The 18,728-nt window shown below is 40.8% G+C and overlaps 1 protein-coding gene across 1 annotated transcript in view; it reads left to right on the top strand.

Moving 5' to 3' along the window:
• Nucleotides 1-11,152: 11,152 nt before the first annotated feature.
• LOC122558256 (cysteine-rich secretory protein LCCL domain-containing 2) overlaps nt 11,153-18,728 on the top strand; it is a 42,259-nt gene continuing 34,683 nt past the window's right edge. The window contains exons 1-4 of the mRNA XM_043706635.2: nt 11,153-11,527; nt 12,413-12,697; nt 13,993-14,111; nt 18,253-18,385. Coding sequence (XP_043562570.1) covers nt 12,473-12,697; nt 13,993-14,111; nt 18,253-18,385 — 477 coding nt within the window. The 5' untranslated portion in view covers nt 11,153-11,527; nt 12,413-12,472. The remainder of the gene's footprint in view (nt 11,528-12,412; nt 12,698-13,992; nt 14,112-18,252; nt 18,386-18,728) is intronic.

Genomic DNA, 18,728 nt, shown 5'->3' with positions numbered 1-18,728 from the left:
CTTTAAACTAAATAGTGGGGGTGTGGGTTCAGCTGCATGGAAAATTATGGATATATGTTTATTTGGGGGGTGGGAGGAGGGAAGGGGTTAGCAGAGGTTAACATTTCCAAAACAAGTAATATGACAAAGCATGGCAAGGGTCAGGAATCTAATTTCAGGCACAGTGGATAAGGGGACAACTCTGAGAAGGGAGGCAGTCAAAGCAGGACTGAGGGTGTTGTACTTAAATACACACAGTATACAAAACAAATGAACATACAGCACAGATTGTAAGTGGCAGGTACAATGATGTAGGTATCACAGAGACGTGGCATCAAGGGAATCAGCTGGGAACTAAATATTCCAGAACATACGTCCTATCGAAAGGCTGTGCGGTGGGGGATGTGCTGCACTGTTAGCAGGAAACGCAATTACATTGATTGCAAGAAGTGATATAGATTCGGAATGCATAGAATCTGTGTGGAGACAGAGTTGAGGAACAACAAAGGAATAAAGACCTTGGTGAGAGTTGTGTACGGGACTCTGAACGGTAATCAGGATGAGGAACAGAAAATAAATCAGGAAATAGAAAAAGCATATAAGAAAGATACTATTTCAATAATCATGGGGGACTGCAATATGCAAGTGGATTTGGAAAATCAGGTTGGTAGCAGACCTCAAGAAAAGGAAATTGGGAAATGTCCATGATTGGATTGTTTCAGAGCAGCTTGTGGTTGAGTCCACTGGACGACAGGTAACTCTGGACTTATTGATGTGTAATGAGGCAGACTTAGGGAGCTGAAAGTAAAGGACCCCCTTGGGAACACTGCCCATAATACGATAGAATTCATCCTGCAGTTGTGGGAGAAGATTGAATCAGATGGAAAATGCCAGCAACAAACCAGTACTTCAAAAGAGTCAGGAGACAGAGGTGAGTGTAGCGGATATCATGAAGGAGAAGGTGCTGTTGAGACTGAAAAGGTCTGAAGGTGGATAAATCACCCAGGTCAGATGGGCTACACCTCAGGGTTCTGAAGGAGATATTGGAGGAGATTAGAGGTATTGGAGATGATTGTTCAGGAACCACTGGAGTCAAAGAGGGTCCCAGAGGACTGGGAAATAGCTTATAAAACTCTGTATAAGAAGGGAGGGAGGGAGAAGACAGGAAATAATAGGCTGGTTAGCTTGATCTTAATCGTTGGTAAGATTTTAGAGTCCATTATTAAAGATAAGATTGCTTATAACGATAAGAGTACTTGGAAGTGCATGGTAAAATAGGGCTGAGTCAATATGACATTGTCAAATGGAGGAGAAAGTGAGGACTGCAGATGCTGGCGAGTCAGAGTCTAAAAGCGTAATGCTAGAAAAAGCACAGCCAGCCAGGCAGCATCCGAGGAGCAGGAGGTCATGCCTGACAAATCTGTTAGAATTCTTTAAGGAGGTAACAAATAACTTAGGTGAAGGGGAGCCAGTAGACAAGATCTATTTTCATAAGGCCTTTGATAAGGTGCTGCACAGGAGGCTGCTAAGCAAGATAAGAGCTCAAGGTGTAGGGGGAAAGGTACTGGCATGGATCGAGGATTGGCTGACTGACAGAAGGCAGAGAGAAGGCATAAAGGGGTCTTTTACAGTAGGCAGCTAGTGACCAGTGGAGTTCCGCAGGTGTCAGTGTTCCCCTAGTGATGTTTTCTTACTTGATTTCTTATCATCACATACATACATGTAGATACAGTGAAACATTTTTTAAATTTAAAATTTGAGAGATCCATTCAGAATTCTAATAACAACGGGGAAGACTTTGTGCTTGAATCTTTTGATACGAGTGTTAAGCTTTTGCCTGACAGAAGAGGTTGTACAATGATGATCTGGAAGAAGGAACTAAGGGCATTCTTGATATGTTTGCAGATGATGCAAAGTTAGGTGAAGGGACTGGTAGTTTTGAAGAAATGGGGAGGCTGCAGATGGACTTTGGCTAGGAGAACGGGCAAAGAAGTGGCAGATGAAATACAATATGGGAAAGCATGAGGCTCTGCATTTTTGTAGGAACAATAGAAGCAAAGACTATTTTCTAAACAGGGAAAAAATTGGAAATCTGAAGCACAAAGCACTTCGGAGTCCTTGTTCAGAAATCTCCTAAAGTTAACATGGAGTTTCAGTTAGCAATTAGAAAAGCAAATACAATGTTAACATTGATTTCAAGAGGTCTAACACACAAGAGCAGAAATGTACTGCTGAGGAGTATAAGGCTCTGGTCAGACTGTATTTGGAATATTGTGAACAGATCTTTGGGCCCATATCTAAGGTAAAACTGTTGGCATTGGAGGGGGTCCAGAGGAGCTTTACGAGAATGATCGCAGGGATGAAGGGCTTGTCATGTGAGGAGCAGTGGAGGACTCTGGGTCTGTATTCAATGGACTTTAGAAGGATGAAGAGGGATCTGATTGAAACTTACAGAATACTGACTGTCAGAGTGGACATGGAGAAGATGTCCCAAGGCAGAGCATCAGAATGAAGGGACAAGCCTTTACAGCTGAGATGAGGAGGAATGTCTGCAGCCAGACAATGATGAATCTGTGTAACTCATTGCTGCAGAGGACTGTGGAGACCAAGTCATTGAGTGTATGTAAGACAGAGATAGCTAGCTTCTTAATGAGTAAGGTGATCAAGGGTTACACAGAGAAGGTAGGAGAATGGGGTTGAGAAATGCATCAACCATGATCAAATGATGGAGCAGACTTGATGGGCCAAATGGCCTAAATCTGCTCCTATACCTTACAGTCTAACCAGTGCTTTGTATTGCTGCTACATGATTATTAACCCCTTGTATTCTAGCCCTCTAGATATTGAGACTAATGTCCTATTTGCTTTTTTGATTTTTCCTTCGTACTTTGATATTTTAACCCACTTACTTATGAGTCTTTGGATCTCCATACCTTTTAGAATTTTGCCACCTTAACTGTAGTCTGATCTATAATTTTAACCTTCTGCTGACACTGTTACCATATTGCTGTCTTTCTGGGTTGTCATCAGTAAACTTGAACACATAGCTCTCTATTCTGTCATCTAAGACAGGGCAGTGCGGTGACTCAGTGGGTAGCAATGCTGCCTCACAGTGCCAGGGACCCAGGTTCGATTACAGCCTCAGGTGACTGTCTCCCCGTGTCTGCATGGGCTTCCTCCGGGTGCTCTGGTTTCCTCCCACTTTCTGAAGATGTGCATTAGTCAGGGATACATATGGAGAATGGGTCTGCGTGGGTCACTCTTTGGAGGGTTGGTGGTTGGGTCGAAGAGCCTGTTTCCATACTGTAGGCAATCTAATCTAAGTTGCTAACAAATATGGTGAATCAGTGAGGCCCCAACACAATTCTCTGTGGGTCCCCTTTAATCACATCCTGCCAGTAAGGATACCTACCTTGGTTCGTGATGCTTTGTTAACAATGGTCTCCTATGAGGCACTTGGTTGAAAATCTTCGGCAAAAGTAAGGAAGTTAAACTGAATCTTTATTAAGAATTAGAATAAAAATAAGAGTAAGACTTCAATGATCGTATTGTGTCCAGTTTTTAGTGCTACACTTTAGAAAAAAAATGTCATTTACCACATGGTGGCCAGAATGAAGGAATTTTGGAGCAAATGACTGCAGATGCTGGAACCTGTACTGAAAACAACAAATGTTGGAGATCACAGCGGGTCTAGCATTTTGCCACCTTAACTGTAGTCTGATCTATAATTTTAACCTTCTGCTGACACTGTTACCATATTGCTGTCTTTCTGGGTTGCCATCAGTAAACTTGAACACATAGCTCTCTATTCTGTCATCTAAGACAGGGCAGTGCGGTGTCTCAGTGAATGCTCAGACAGCATCCATGGAGTGACAGCAAGCTAACATTGCGTCTCTTCGGCTCCGATGAAGAGTCATCTCGACTTAAAATGTTAGCTTGCTCTTTCACCATGGATGCTGTCTGACTCGCTGTGACCTCCAAAATTTGTTGTTTTCATGAGGGAATTTTAGTTGTTTTAGCTGGGTTGGCATGATGAATCAGTGGTTAGCACTGCTGCCTCACAGCACCAGGGACCCAAGTTTGATTCCACCCTTGGGGAACAATGTGAAATTTGCACATTCTCCCCGTGTCTGCATGGGTTTCTTCTGGTGTTCCAGTTTCCGCCTACAGTCCAAAGATGTGCAGACCAGGTGAATTAGCCATGGGGAATGCAAGGTTATAGAGAAAGGGTTGGGGAGGGGTGCGGTGTTGGTGGGGAGTTGAATCTGGATGGTATGCTCTTCATAGGATCGGTGTAGACTCAATGGGCTGAATAGCCAGCTTCCACACTGTCTGGATTCTTCGAGCAAAAATACAAGTGAAGATTCAACATTGTGTGGTTTAAATAGATTAGATTGGGAAGAGCATGAGTCCATGCAGGCAGAGAACACAAAATTGAAGTAATCGTTAAAAGATGCCAAGGGGAAGTACCTATTTCTTATTAAGTTATGATCCAGACTTCATTGTTTGAAAGGGTGATGATAAAATAATCAATTGTCCCTTCAAAAAGGAGTTGTACATGAATGTTTTGCTGGACTATGAAGAAAGAACCTCAGAGTGGGCCTGATTGGTATCTCCTTCAGATGGTATGGACAGGCATTAGGTTAGCTCAGTTGGCTGGTCAGCTGAATTCTCAATGGACGGTGACATCATCAGTGTGGGTTCAAATCCTACATCAGATGAGATTACCATGAAGAATGTCCCTTCTCAACTTCTCCCCTCACCTGAGGTCTGTATCCTTCTGATCAAACCACCATCAGTCATCTACCTCTAATAAGAGATTGGCCCTATGGTCTGGTCGGAATATAGTGACTATTTACAAGTAAAATAGACATATGGCTTCTTGTGCTGTGTGAAGAATAACCAGCTGAAATTCCACACTTCTGCGGAATTGTTCTTCCCTTGTTGACAGAGGCATCCTATACATTCTCTCAGACTTTGATGTCTCACAGGAAGTAACCCTGAAGCTACTTTGCATCATGTTGATGGTATACACCGCAACTACTATGCATCCCTTAGCCTTCTTAATTCCGGGAAATGCAATCCAACCTTGTGCATTTTTCCCATTTAATTTGACACTTGGAATCCTGCTATCATCCTGGTAAATTTGCATTCCCTCCAGGGCCAATATATCCTTTCTAAGGTAGAGTGTCCAGAACTGCCGTCAAGTGTGCTGTCATCAGGGCTTTGTATAGCTGAAGCATGACCTTGACCTTATAATGTCATAGAGTCATAGAGATGTACAGCACGGAAACAGACCCTTCGGTCCAACCCGTCCATGCCGACCAGATATCCCAACCCAATCTAGTCCCACCTGCCAGCATCTGGCCCATATCCCTCCAAACCCTTCCTATTCATATACCTATCCAAATGCCTCTTAAATGTTACAATTGTACCAGCCTCCACCACTTTCTCTGGCAGCTCATTCCATACACATACCACTCACTGGATTCTAGGCCTCTAGACATAAAAATAACAATAATCCATTAGCCTTTCTGGGTTTTGTACTTTTGTATTTTACTCTACATGGCAGGACCCCCAAACCTCTGTGAACTTTCACTGCTTTAGATTTTCATCATTTAGAAGGTGATCTGCTTTTCGTTCAATGGGGATGAGGTCATATCTGCACACATTCAAAGTCATTTGACACGTTTTCTGAATTTTTTAATGGTGTTGTAATTTTACCTTTGTGCATTTTTATAAATTTGAATTAGTGACATTCGGCAAATTGTTGAGATCCAACTTAGATCCTTTCAGAACATCATTAAGTCACACGCCATCAGTGAGAATATCAATTTTACTGCGTTCTATACTCTTACCTCCTACTGCTCAACTAGTTTGTGAACCAAGCCAATAATTTGCCTTCAATTTGATGGGCTTCAACTTTACCTAACAGTTTCTTCTGAGGGACTTTTAACAAGTATCTGTATAAATCACATCCACATACGTTCCTCTTTCCATTCCCTTGGTTAACTCTTCAAAAATTTTTGTCAGTTTAGAGAGACCTGATTTACCCTTTAGCAACCGAGTCAATTATGTATTGCATGTAAAAAGTCAAAATGTGCTCCACAACAGGAGTATGAAATACAAGTTATAGAGTCATAGAGATGTACAGCATGGAAACAGACCCTTCGGTCCAACCCTTCCATGCCGACCAGATATCCCAACCCTAGTCTCACCTGCCAGCACCCGGCCCATATCCCTCCAAACCCTTCCTATTCATGCTCAGCAAATCTGGCAGCATCTGTGGAGAGAGATCAGAGTTAACATTTCGGGTCCAGTGACTCTTCCTCAGAACCCAGGATTTATAACTTTTAATTTAGAATTTTATAACTTAGTAGGCAGGGGCAACACTAAACTGAGAACTTGAACTGAGTAAAATACAAAATAATCTGGTTTATAACTTCTTCTGTTTTGGTAATTCATACCAATACTTCACTGCCAAGTCAGAAATCACATAACACTGGGTTATGGTCCAAAATGTTTATTTAAAATCACAAGCTTTCAGAGCATTACTCCTTTGTTTCTTCACCTGACGAAGAGCAGTGCTCTGAAAGCTTGTGATTTTAAATAAACCTGTTGGACTATAATCTTATGTCGTGCAACATTTGTCCACCCCTGGCATCTCCACATTTTTTAGATTAGATTCCCTACAGTGTGGAAACAGGCCCTTCGGCCCAACAAGTCCACACTGACCCTCTAAAGAATAACCCATCCAGACCCATTCCCCTATCCTATATTTACCCCTGATTAATGACCTATGGTCAATTCACCTGACCTGCATTTCTTTGGATTGTGGGAGGAAACTGGAGCACCAGGAGGAAACCCACGCAGACACAGGGACAATGTGTAAAGTCCACACAGTCAGTCACCTGAGGCAGGGATTGAACCCAGGTCCCTGGCACTGGCAGGCAGCAGTGCGAACTACTGAGTTACTGTACCACCATCATGGCTACCATCTTCATTACCAAAGAGCACCTTTACTAAAATAGAACATGCAAAAGCACTTTACAAAGAGGGAGCTGGATATGAATGTATAGGAACAGGATATGGAAAATGTTACTGAAGACATAAGTTATCAGCTATTTGAAGATTGAACTAAAGATTTTGATGGAACCTGATTTATTTCTGCATTATCTAAAATTGCACAAAATAATGCTACATGTTGCAAGTCATTATAATAATTATAGGCGTCCACGTACTGTGAATTGTGTGGAAGTTGTACATAGGTCAACAGTTTGAATTTTAATTTGATCTGGTCCCTGTGGGGCCAGTAGGACCTTCCAGTCATAATCTTGAAAGGTTAGGTCTGTAGCTGAAATATGTCATCGCTGATGCCCCTGTGTAGGACACTAGTTGCATAGTAAGTAGTTTGAATTGATCACTGGCATGTATCTGGGCTTTGCAATAAGTCCATGAATCACCCATTCGAAATGAGGCCTGTCAGAGATATTTATACATACGAAAGGATGAGACACAGTAGACAAAAAAAGTGTTTTCTAATCTTGAAATGTCTCATAGAAGACGGCAGGAACTTAATGCAAGAAATTTAGGACAGGGAATTGGAGAATGTTTATGCAAAGCATTGTGACCATGCTGAATTACTAAAGTTAGAGAATGTCACAATGACCATGTTAATATTGAGAAAAGTCTACATAGATGATTAAGAAAAGGAAAAAAGAGGAGTATGGTAATGTGCAATTGGGCTTTTGCTAAAGTTGGGGATAGTCATATTTTCCCAATGAATCGCAATATAAGTATAATTTATAAAAAAAAACAGTCCTAGTCTAAAAAATCAAATATTTTGAATCTTATAAGAAGTTTCAAGATTTTAAAGATCCACATATTGAGACTTCCTGCCTAATTATTCACTTTTAGTACTTACATAAACAGTTTTATAAATAGTGGATTTCTTTATTCTTTCAATTGTCACAAAGATATGTTTTGAGGAGAATTAAAGATGATCTTGCTGGCATTGGTAAGATCCTGTGAGAACTTGATAGGGTGACTGCTGAGAAGGTGCTGACCCTTATAGGAAAGCTAGAACTAAAGAACATAATTTTAACATAATGGGTCTCCCACTGAAGACAGTGCCAAAGAGAATTCTTTTCTCTCAGCAAGTTGAGAATCTGTGGAATTCTTTATGCCAGAGAACAGTGGAGGTAGGAGCACTGAATATTTTTAAGGCAGAGGTAGCCCAAGTTTTTGGAAGGGTATCTTTAGAAGGATGTTCCTGATGATCGTTGAGTCCAGAACCAAGGGTTATGGTCTAAGTATGTGAGGTAGGCTATTTAGGAATTAACTGTGGAGAACTTTCTTCACTAAGAGAGTGGTGAGCTTATGGTGTTCTCTGCCATAGAAAGCAGTTGAGGTCAAAACATTGAATATTTTCAAGAAGGAGTTTGACATAATTCTTAGGGCGAAAGAGATCAAAAGGTACGGGGAATAAAGCAGGAACAGGGCACTGAATTAGATAGTCAGCGATGATCATATTGGACGGTGAAGCAGACTTGAAGGGCCAACTCCTGCCCCTGGTTTCTGTGTATCGGGGGTAGAAAAGTGGATTTAAGGCTACAGTCAGATCAACCATAATGGTATAGAATGGTCATACAAGTTTGAAGGGCTGAAAGGCCTCCACCTGCTTCTAATTCATGTGTTATATTAGCTTGATTTTGTCAATTTAAGTCTGTAATAATCAGAGATAAATAGTGGGCAAAATCTTGTTAAAGTACAAAACAAATAGCTCCACTTAGGGCAGCGGATTGAGATAATAAGTACAACAGACTAACTATTCAGAGATTCCCAGAGCCTTGTAACACACAAGTAGACCTACAATATAAACACAAAAAGTGTTGCAGAAGCTCAACAGGTTTGGCAACATCTGTGGGGCAAGAAACAGAGTTAATGTTACAAGTCTGATATGGTTCTTATTTGGACCTGTCATGTCTGTATTATCTTTAAAATAACTACACGATTCACTGGACTTACCTGCTTGCTGCCCAGAGCCCGACATGATAATGTTAAATAGTACTTCTGATTTGTGTGTGTGCCCTTTGGCATTACAATACCCAGTATAGTTAAAACCGATGTGAACCCAATTAAACAATCTGTGTTTTCCCTGTCTCAGAACCTCAGCTTAGTATCATAGAATCTCTATAGTATGGAAGCAGGCCATTCGGCCCATCGAGTTCACACTGACTCTCTGAAGAGTATCCAAATCTCTATATTTCTTGTGGCTAATCCATCTAGCCTGCATGTTATGCTCAATTTAGTATGGCTAATCCACCTAGCTCACACATCTTTGGACTGTGGGAGGAAACTAGCGCACCCAGAGGAAACCCACACAGGCACAGAGAGAATGGGCAAACTGCACACGGTCCCCCTGAATGTGGAATCGAACCTGGTTCTCTGGTGCTGTGAGAGATTTAAAAAACTGCAGATGCTGAAATCCAAAGTAGACAGGTAGGAGGCTGGAAGAACACAGCAAGCCAGGCAGCATTCGGACTGAAGATGGGTTACACCCGAAACGGCGACTCCTCCACCGTCTGACATGCCTGGCTTGCTGTGTTCTTCCAGCCTCCTGCTTTTCCCTGGTAATGTGAGGCAACCATCCTAGACAATGTGCCACCCTTTCATGGAAGTTTCTCTGTGATTGGGAAAGCAGATCAACTATTCCACATGAACTATTTTCCTGGCGTCTGTGTGTTTGCAATTACAATGTCAGTCAACCAGAAAAACTTTTGACTTATTTTCAAAGTTCCAGTTTAAAGCGTGAATTTATCGCTAGAGGGCACCCCAACAGAAACTTGTAGAGTTACTTCAACAAAACTATTGACGGACTCCAAGTACCTCATCCACCGATATGGCTTGTCCGACTGTACATTTTCGATCCAAATGTAACCTTACCCACGCATAATTATTTCAGGCAACATATCACGAAACAGATGATTATTTCAGTTTTAACTTGTTTCTATAAGACATCAATACTTTACGCTTTATTCATCGCGGTACTGTACCTCTGAATAAATGGAGAAAGACCGAAAGATTTGTGAAGTCGTTCTTTTAATGATAGATGCAGAGACATGGCGTTATAAATGTAAATGTGAAAGTTTGAAAAAGAAACAACTTCGCATTTTAAGGAAATTATACTTAAATCTAACAGTAAAATTTCAAGTTGACCATCCGTTTGCTGTTGTAAAACATGATATTAAATTTCCAAATATCACCTTGGGATAAGGGGCGCTGTGAATTAGCCGTAAGATCATTTAAGTCGATCCCTGTGCAAAACGTTTTCTCTCCTAGTCCCTTCATGCTGACTGATGTAGGTATTGTTAACCCCTGCATCTGGGGGTACTCTGCAGACTTGAGCATTTGAAATTCCTTTAAAAATTGTCTCTGCCAAAATGTAAAGACCACCTCATTACTGAAACGGAACCACAATTTCCAGTGCACTAAACCTGGATAAATACTAATAAATTATATTTACAATGCAGTGCGATTCAAAGGAATCCCCTGCTCTCAGTTGCATTATTGGATGAAAATCATGTTAGTAAAAATACAAAAACAGCAATTGCTAGAAAAGCTCAGCAGGTCTGCCAGCATGTGTGGAGAGAAATCAAGAGTTACGTTCAGTGTCGACCCTTCCTGGGAACACCTGAGAAAAAAGACACCTATTCTTCATTTCAAGCCATTTATTGTGAAAGTGCGCGGCTGATTTTTTTTTCTCTGTTGAATTGATTTAGCTGCAGTGTTCAATGCCTCCTTTCTCCCCAAGCTCAGACTAATGGGGTTGAAAGTGTTTGCATCGGCAGTGAGTTCGCCCCTGGGCAGGGAGGACAGACCAGCGGGTAAAGAGGACAGGCAGTACAGCTCCCCAATGTTTCTGGTTTACAGCATCCGCAGTTCTTCCGGTTTTTATTTAGTTCTGCTTACCAATTCCCTGTCTACTTCAGGAACTCAATGCAATACCTGCTGGGGAAAGCCTGCGACTGCCCACATTGAAGCTAAAAGGCGCGATTTTGTGTGCTATTTTTGTTTTGCAAACCTGCAGCATCATCAGTGAAACATGTGAATGGATGCAATGAAGCAGACAGAGAGAAAGAAAATAGTCTGAACTTAAGACAACAGATGTTTGCAAACTCGATCTGCATCAGAGTCGGCTTGTCACTTCAAGCTGCGTCAGAGGCAGGTCTGGAGCCAACATCATTTTACAGGATGTGACCAGCCTGGCTTTTACCCCCGTCCTGCCCCCAAGTAGAAATATATAAATTCAGCGACCGGCTTCTGGAGAGACGGAGAGAGGCGCTGTCGACCTGAGCTTCACTGTCCGGCTGGGAGACAGACATCCACAGTAAGGAGCAGACCCCTGCAAACTGACCCAGAACAGCCCAGCTCCGCTTCAAAGGAACACACTTAGCAGCGAATTTGAGGCGGCGCAAGAAAGTAAAGGTTTTTTTTTACTGCTCTTACTTTCCCTCTGCCCCTGGTCCACACTTGGACTTGTTGCAAGGTGAGTAATTGTGTGTGTGTGTGTGGTTGGGGAAGGGGGTGTGCTGTTAGTTTACAATCCGAAAATGTTCTTGTTTTAGGCAGAACGTAAACATCTGCGGAATTGTTTGGCATTATTTACTGAAACATTCCCGGACGCGAAAGGTTTCCACACTCCTTCAGGGTTAAGTTCTGGGTTCAGAGTTTAAAGTTGCTCTGACCTCCCCAGGCGTCGCCCGTGGCCGTTCTCTGGATGTCCAGGCGGTTCACTCCGGGAGACACCTTTCCCACACTCGGCACTCGGCATTATTCCTGATGAAGGGCTTTTGCCCGAAACGTCGATTTTGCCTGTCCTCGGATGGTGCCTGAACTGCTGTGCTCTTCCAGCACCACTGATCCAGAATCTGGTTTCCAGCATCTGCAGTCATTGTTTTTACCTCTATCTGCCGGGAACCGTTCTCTGGATCACAGGGAGGCTGGAGGGCCAAACTGATTCCGGCTGATAGACGAGATCAGAGACGCGTTCATCAAAGATGAACAAAATAATCTTTAATCGAGTCGCTGGAATTGACTGTTTCATTGACATGATCGCGTGGCACTCTCGTTTCTGATCCAGTCATGTCCAAACAGCTGAAGTAGCAAAGACTCCAGTTTACCCTGTGCCTTAACGTCATTGCTGCGTTTGAATTTGCACTGTGAAGCATTCAGCTCTTAGAGCCAAGATAATTATATATTTATATTCAGTATTTTAGTAATTTATCTTTCAGCATCAGTACTTACTCACGAATAGTTTTAGAGCCGTAGAATAACTCTTCAAAGAATTAACACAGCGGCCAAGTATTCCCTGAAATGTATGCCCAATTATTTTAACAGCCAATGAGTCTGACATTTTTTATTACTATTCCAGACCGAGCCCATTAGGTGTTTGGCTTTAGTCCGTTGTTTGAGACCGATCATTCCTCAAGACATGAGTCCTTGCCACTCCTGGATCCTAGTTGCTACATTAATAGCCTTGGTGCAAGACTCGAGCTGCCGGAGTGTGCTTAATGCCACGCATTTCGAACATTTGCTCAAACATTTCCACTCCAGGGCCAAGAGATCCATCTCCCAAATTGACAAAGATGAGATTTTGCAACTTCACAACCACCTGAGGGGAGAGGTCTATCCATCATCCTCCAACATGGAATACATGGTGAGTAGGTGTCAGAGATCAGTGCTTCCCAACATGTTTAAATCTGGGATCTTATTTGGAGGCATGGGAATTGTTGTAATCCCAAAGGGAGAACTGTGTGGAGAGACAGCAGGGGATCCTGTGTAAGGAATGGGGCTATCTGTTCGCACCAAACACAGGTGCTATAACTCAGTCAGAGCTCCATTGGCAGCTACTCCTGTCCTGAAACTAATAGCCCTGAAAATGTTACCCTTTTTGGGTTTCCATCCCCACTTTAGGAAGCCCTGCCAGAACTTTCACCATCATGGGATACTCAACTGGGGGAAGGAACTTTTCAAATTGACAACTTTAAACAGAAAGCACCTTGGACAGATGTCACAGGAAAAAAACTGCATTGCTACTGTCATTTCTGGCTTTTATCAATCATTCCAGAAAATTGACATGGGCTGCTCCAAGTATTTCTGCTTGGTCTTGGGATGCTCCATGCACTCACTTTTTTGACATGTTCCATGCAAAGTTGAACTTGGCTTTGCCCTGTACCTTACAGGAGACTGGCTCCATCCTCGCTATAAATATGAATGTAAGCATCACATTGATGTGTTTGATTTGTCCAGCCTGAGGATGATGTAAAGGTAGCAGACTACATGTTGAGGAAAATGTGAAGGAACGTTTTTGTTTATTGGCTTCTAGAAGAAACAGCCACTAAATCACTTTTTTACAACATTGTTTCAATGTTTGTGATTTCCATCTTCCGGAACATATATTTTCCTGTTGTGACTATTTCAAGTTAACTGTGGGCAGGACTTTAAATAATTTGTAGAAATTAGGAGTAGGTAATACATTTAAAAAAACAGAAAATTGATAAGTACTTGTCTAGTAATGCAGTTATTTTCAGAACTGTTAATTGAGAAAACTAGTCATTTTGATTCTAAATATTCAAACGAGCCTGCAAACTCCTCTTATTCCTGCTTTCCCTTACCAACAAAATGTAATCTTAAAATTCTTAAAACTGGAGTTTTAGGTAAATGAGACACAAAATGAATGCAACAGAAAAAGGGATCTTTAATCTGGTAGTAGGAACCTAAATTTGTAACATCATCACTCTGGGAGTTACATTTTCAACTTTTAATTCAGATGGCTGTCAATCATTATTACTGCACTGAAGAGGGAATGATTGAACAGTCCATGTAGAAGTCTGTAGTAAAACTTAAAGATGGGCTGTTATATGGAATGTTTTAACTCAAGGTGCTATTCCTGACACAGAATAAATTGTTATTTGTCTGGTATTATTTAATGCTATGTGTGTTGCTTTTTAGGAATGGGATTATGAATTGGAACAGTCTGCTGAGAGCTGGGCTCAGCAATGCGTTTGGGACCATGGTCCTTCCCATCTGATCAAGTCAATAGGTCAGAACCTCGCAGTACACTGGGGAAGGTAAGCTCTTACACAGGTTCATTGTATTGTACTTATTTCCGAACACAGATACCATATTTTAAAGTTTGGATCAATCCAAGAACAATACAGGATGTTTGTTAGGATAGTGGATCTGATCTTATGGTCAGGAGAAAGTGACGACTGCAGATGTTGGAGAGCAGAGTCAAAGACTTGGCACCACCCTCTTGGAATGGTCCTACCTGTTCATCTTCCTTCCCACCTATCCCCTCCATCCTCCTCTCCAACCTATCACCTTCTCCTTACCTTCATCTACCTATTGATATCTCAGCTACCTTCACCCCAGCCTCACCCCTCCTATTTTTCTCACAGCTCCCCCCCCCGCCCCAACCAACAAGCCTCATTCCTGATGAAGGGCTTATGCCTGAAATGTTAATTCTCCTGCTCCTCGGATGCTGTCTGATCTTGCGGTCAACGCACCCAAATTGTCTAACACTATTTGCATCACGCCTGGAATATTGTGTGCAGATTTTGTTATAAAGGGAGTGCAGCAAAGGTTTACCAGACTGATTCCTGGGATGACAGGATGAACATATGATGATGGGGCAGTCTACAACCAGGGGTCACAGTCTAAGGATACAGGGCAGACTATTTAAGACTGAGATGAAGAGAAATTTCTTCACCCAGTGAGTAGTGAGTATGTGGAATTCACTGGCACAAAAAGCAGTCAAGGTCAAAACCTTGTATAATTTCAAGAAGAAGTTAGATATCACACTTGGGGCTAAAGGGATCAAAGGATAATGGAGAAAAATGGGAACAGGCTGTTGAGTTGGATGATCATCCACAATCATATTGAATGGCAGAACAGGCTCAAAGGGCTGAATATCCTACTCCTGTTTCCATTTTCTATGTTGCTATGTTTACACTTGCCCAGCAAAATTATGAGAACTCCTGGGTCAAACAAAGAAACAGACAAAAACCCCACGTTAATTTGGGAGAGTTAATATGAGAGAAATTTCTCTCTGCAGTTTCCTATTGATGATTTTTGTACTGGGATCAGTTGTTGCTCTGCATTATTTTAAGAAAACTAATGTCCATATACACTTCCTGCCATCGAAACTGTACATGTTTTGTCAGCTGGTTCTGTAACACTGCATATTTTTGTGTCAGCATTCATAATGAAAACTGCAAACATGAGCTTGTAATTCTGTAATGAAATCCCTCATCCAGTGGTGGCAGAGTAACACCTTAGTTTTACATTTCCCACAGCTCCTCAACCTGCACTGCTTCTGCTTCAACCAACTTCACCACATGGCATCCCAAATTGCCATAAACATTTGCCGTTTAAGTAGAAATCATTTTAGATCAGTTACATAATGCCCATAATTTCTACCAAGTTATACACATTGTTACACTTTTGCTTTTATATCTAACCATAATAGATAACTTTCTATATCCACATTTGTAATAGGTTTCTCCAACCTAAGTTCATATTCCTGTACCTGCACCATCTGCCCAGCTGGTGGCTTTGCCTCACAAATTAAACAAAATGCTTTCTGAATAATTTTCATTTGAAACATCTTTTATAGTCATTGAAAATATTAATCCCTAAAATAAAGATCTTAATAAATAATTAAAACAATTAATTTCCCAATATGTCATCATTTGAGATTTTATTGAAAACCTCAATTTCTCCTAAAAGCTTAGCATTGGATTTGATATTTTTGACCAGAGATTTGATACTGCTATTTGAATCATTGCAACTTAATTTACAATGTACCCAAATTCCTACAATACATTGCCAGATGCATTGTTGGATCATTTCCCCTCAGTTTCCAGCATTTTTTGGCCTCTTGCTTTTTTGAAAAACCAGGGACAGTCTTGCAATACAGCTGGAGGAACTCTATCTCTGGCCCAGAAGCTCCCAGTTCAAATCCCACAAGAATTGTTGATGGCCATGGAAGGTGCTGTCATAACATGACCAAATAGGTCCATTATCAGCCTGTAAGTCCTGCTGATGTGCCAAGTGCTGGCAGTAAGAGTAGATGTTACTCTTGGTTAGCCGTATTTGGTGTGGAGTAATGCCTCTGGTGACAGACCAGTGATTAGTTTCAGGAAAAGCAAGCTATGGAAATAGAAACAAGCTTTGTTTGCCTTATATGCCACCAGCCTTGAGAAAAGAAGAAATCTTATATTGGATGTTTCTTTTTAAAACAAGGATTGTGAGTGAGACAATCAGAATAATGACTGCATTCCAGCTGTAGCTTTTGTTTTGGATTCAATGTCTTAAACTGAGGAATGGAGCTTGTTGTTATAAAATAAGTGAGAAAAAATTAGCAATATTGGGTACCAAGCCATATCTCGTTATGCTAATCTTTGCAAAAAGAAACAATTATTGTGAAGTGTCAGTGAAGACAGTTATAATCTGGAAAGACAAAATGGGTCGGTGGGTTGAAGGCCCTGTTCCTGTGCTGTATTGTTTTTTGTTCTTTGTTGAAGCCAACATCTATATTTTCCGACATTAGAAAAGATGCTGTAAATCGTTTTCACTTGTTTGTGTAACTGTTAAAGTGTTACCATGTTTGAAACTATTAATGCCAGTCAGAGAGGGAAGTCACTAAGTAAGTTGATTTGTGAGATCAAATACAGCTATAGTGAAGAAAACAAATAAGATGAAAAAGGAGATCACTGGTTTCTGGCTATTTCTGTCAGGATTGGAGAGGGTAAGGTTTAAATGGAGGGTTCCTCATAAGAGCATTCATAGTGGGCACCAAAAAGGGAAGTTACATGAGGCAGATTGTGTCGATCAAAGGCAAAGAGATGAGAGAGTGACAGGAAGGAAAACTAAGGTGATCAAATGATGGTGGGTGAGACACAATGGAAACACAAACACGAATGATTGGTGAAGGGAAGGGAAAGGGAGTTGCTGAAGAGCATAGCGTCTCTCAAATCCCAGTCCACAAGTAGTTTGCACCTACGGTTGCTCATTTCCTTGACACACCCCAAGGCCCCAACATCCATCACCGTTGATCATAAAAGAAAGAAGGAAATCAAGAACAGAAAGTGAAGTAGAGATGTAGAGTGAAAGAAACAAGAGAAGAAGAGAGAAAGAAGCAGAAGATTGGGCTGGGAATGGATTATGTTGCTGGACTAGTAATTGAGATAATATAATTTCAATTAAACATTATTATTTACAGTTAAGAATTTGAATGCTAGAAGAATTATTAAAATGTTGGAATTGCTATAAGTTCCATCATCCTTAACTGGCTCAGATTAGATACAATCTCAACATGGTTCCCAACAAGATACTGCCTTTTGTATCTGCTATAAATAATTCAAGGCAAGGAGAAATGGTCAATACATTCTCAAACCCTAAGATTAAAACAAAATAAGAGACAGGTAAGCAAGGGCCTGTATTTTCTGACTTTCTATCTGTTACACAACATATGATCAACAATTGGCATATTAAAAATCTTGCTTTTGCATGAACTTATAAATTCTCCCTTTTACAATGAATATGCTTTGCGTAAATAGGTCATTCTGTAATCATCAGTATGAAATTGTAGACTCTCAATTTTGCTTTTCAGTTCTTCAGGTCTAATATGAATCAAAATTGCTGCAAAGTTTGCTCATTATAATTTGGATTTTATGTTATTATTTAGTTACAAAATTAAAGACACAATTTAAGACTTTAAATGGGGCACTCAATTTTTCTTGCACCTTCCCTCTTCAAACTATACTCTGCACTTCAATTCTAATTCATTTGAAAGTTCGACTTAACCATGACTCATCATATACAATACCATCGGAAATCAATTGGAGATGAGGAATTTCCTCTCGCAAAGAGTTGTAAATCTTTGGAATTCTCTACATCAGAGAGCCATGCAACCTGAATCTTTGAATGCATTTAAAGCTGAGATAAACAGATTTGTGAACTATAGGCAAAACAAGGGTTATTTGGAACAGGCAGTAAAGTTGTTTGAGGCTATGATCAGATAAAACATGATCTTACTGAATGGTAGGACAGTTTCAAAGGGTTACATGACCTATTCCTGCTCTTATTTCCTATATTCTCATAACTTGAAGATGTTTGCGTGGTATTAAATAGGTATTTGTGAATTATTGACCAGCAGTATGACTTGCAAGTGATAGGTGTGACAGATTTGTGCCTCTGTTGTTTCAGATATCGGTCTCCAGCTTCCCATGTGCAGGCATGGTATGACGAAGTCAAAGATTACACATACCCATATGCACATGAATGCAATCCTTGGTGCCCTGAAAGATGTTCTGGTTCAATGTGCACCCACTACACACAAGTAAGTGAAATGCCCAAGTTTGAGAATACATTTGAAAACAAATACACAAAACAAAACACATGTTTTACAGAATTATTATTGAGAAAAGGAAAATGTTTATCTATTCTGATTGGGATCATTTATGGATTACATTACATTAGAAGCCTCAAAAAAATATTTTTAACAACATTAATGTTTATGGACAGTTGACTAAGAAGCTTTCTGTTAATGTGCAAGTTTGATTAGCTTACAGAAGTTGGTGAATGTGAGTGCTGTAAATACTGTGTAATGTTGTTCTAATATTTTTGTGCATATATGCGTATAACACATTTGTTAATTACGATATTGTCTGTTACTGATTTGA

The sequence above is a fragment of the Chiloscyllium plagiosum genome, unplaced genomic scaffold, assembly GCF_037043375.1.
Source record: "Chiloscyllium plagiosum isolate Xiang-an unplaced genomic scaffold, Cpla_swu_hap1 HiC_scaffold_17, whole genome shotgun sequence".
NCBI classification, from domain to species: domain Eukaryota; kingdom Metazoa; phylum Chordata; class Chondrichthyes; order Orectolobiformes; family Hemiscylliidae; genus Chiloscyllium; species Chiloscyllium plagiosum.
This window is presented reverse-complemented; position numbering and strand designations above follow the sequence as displayed.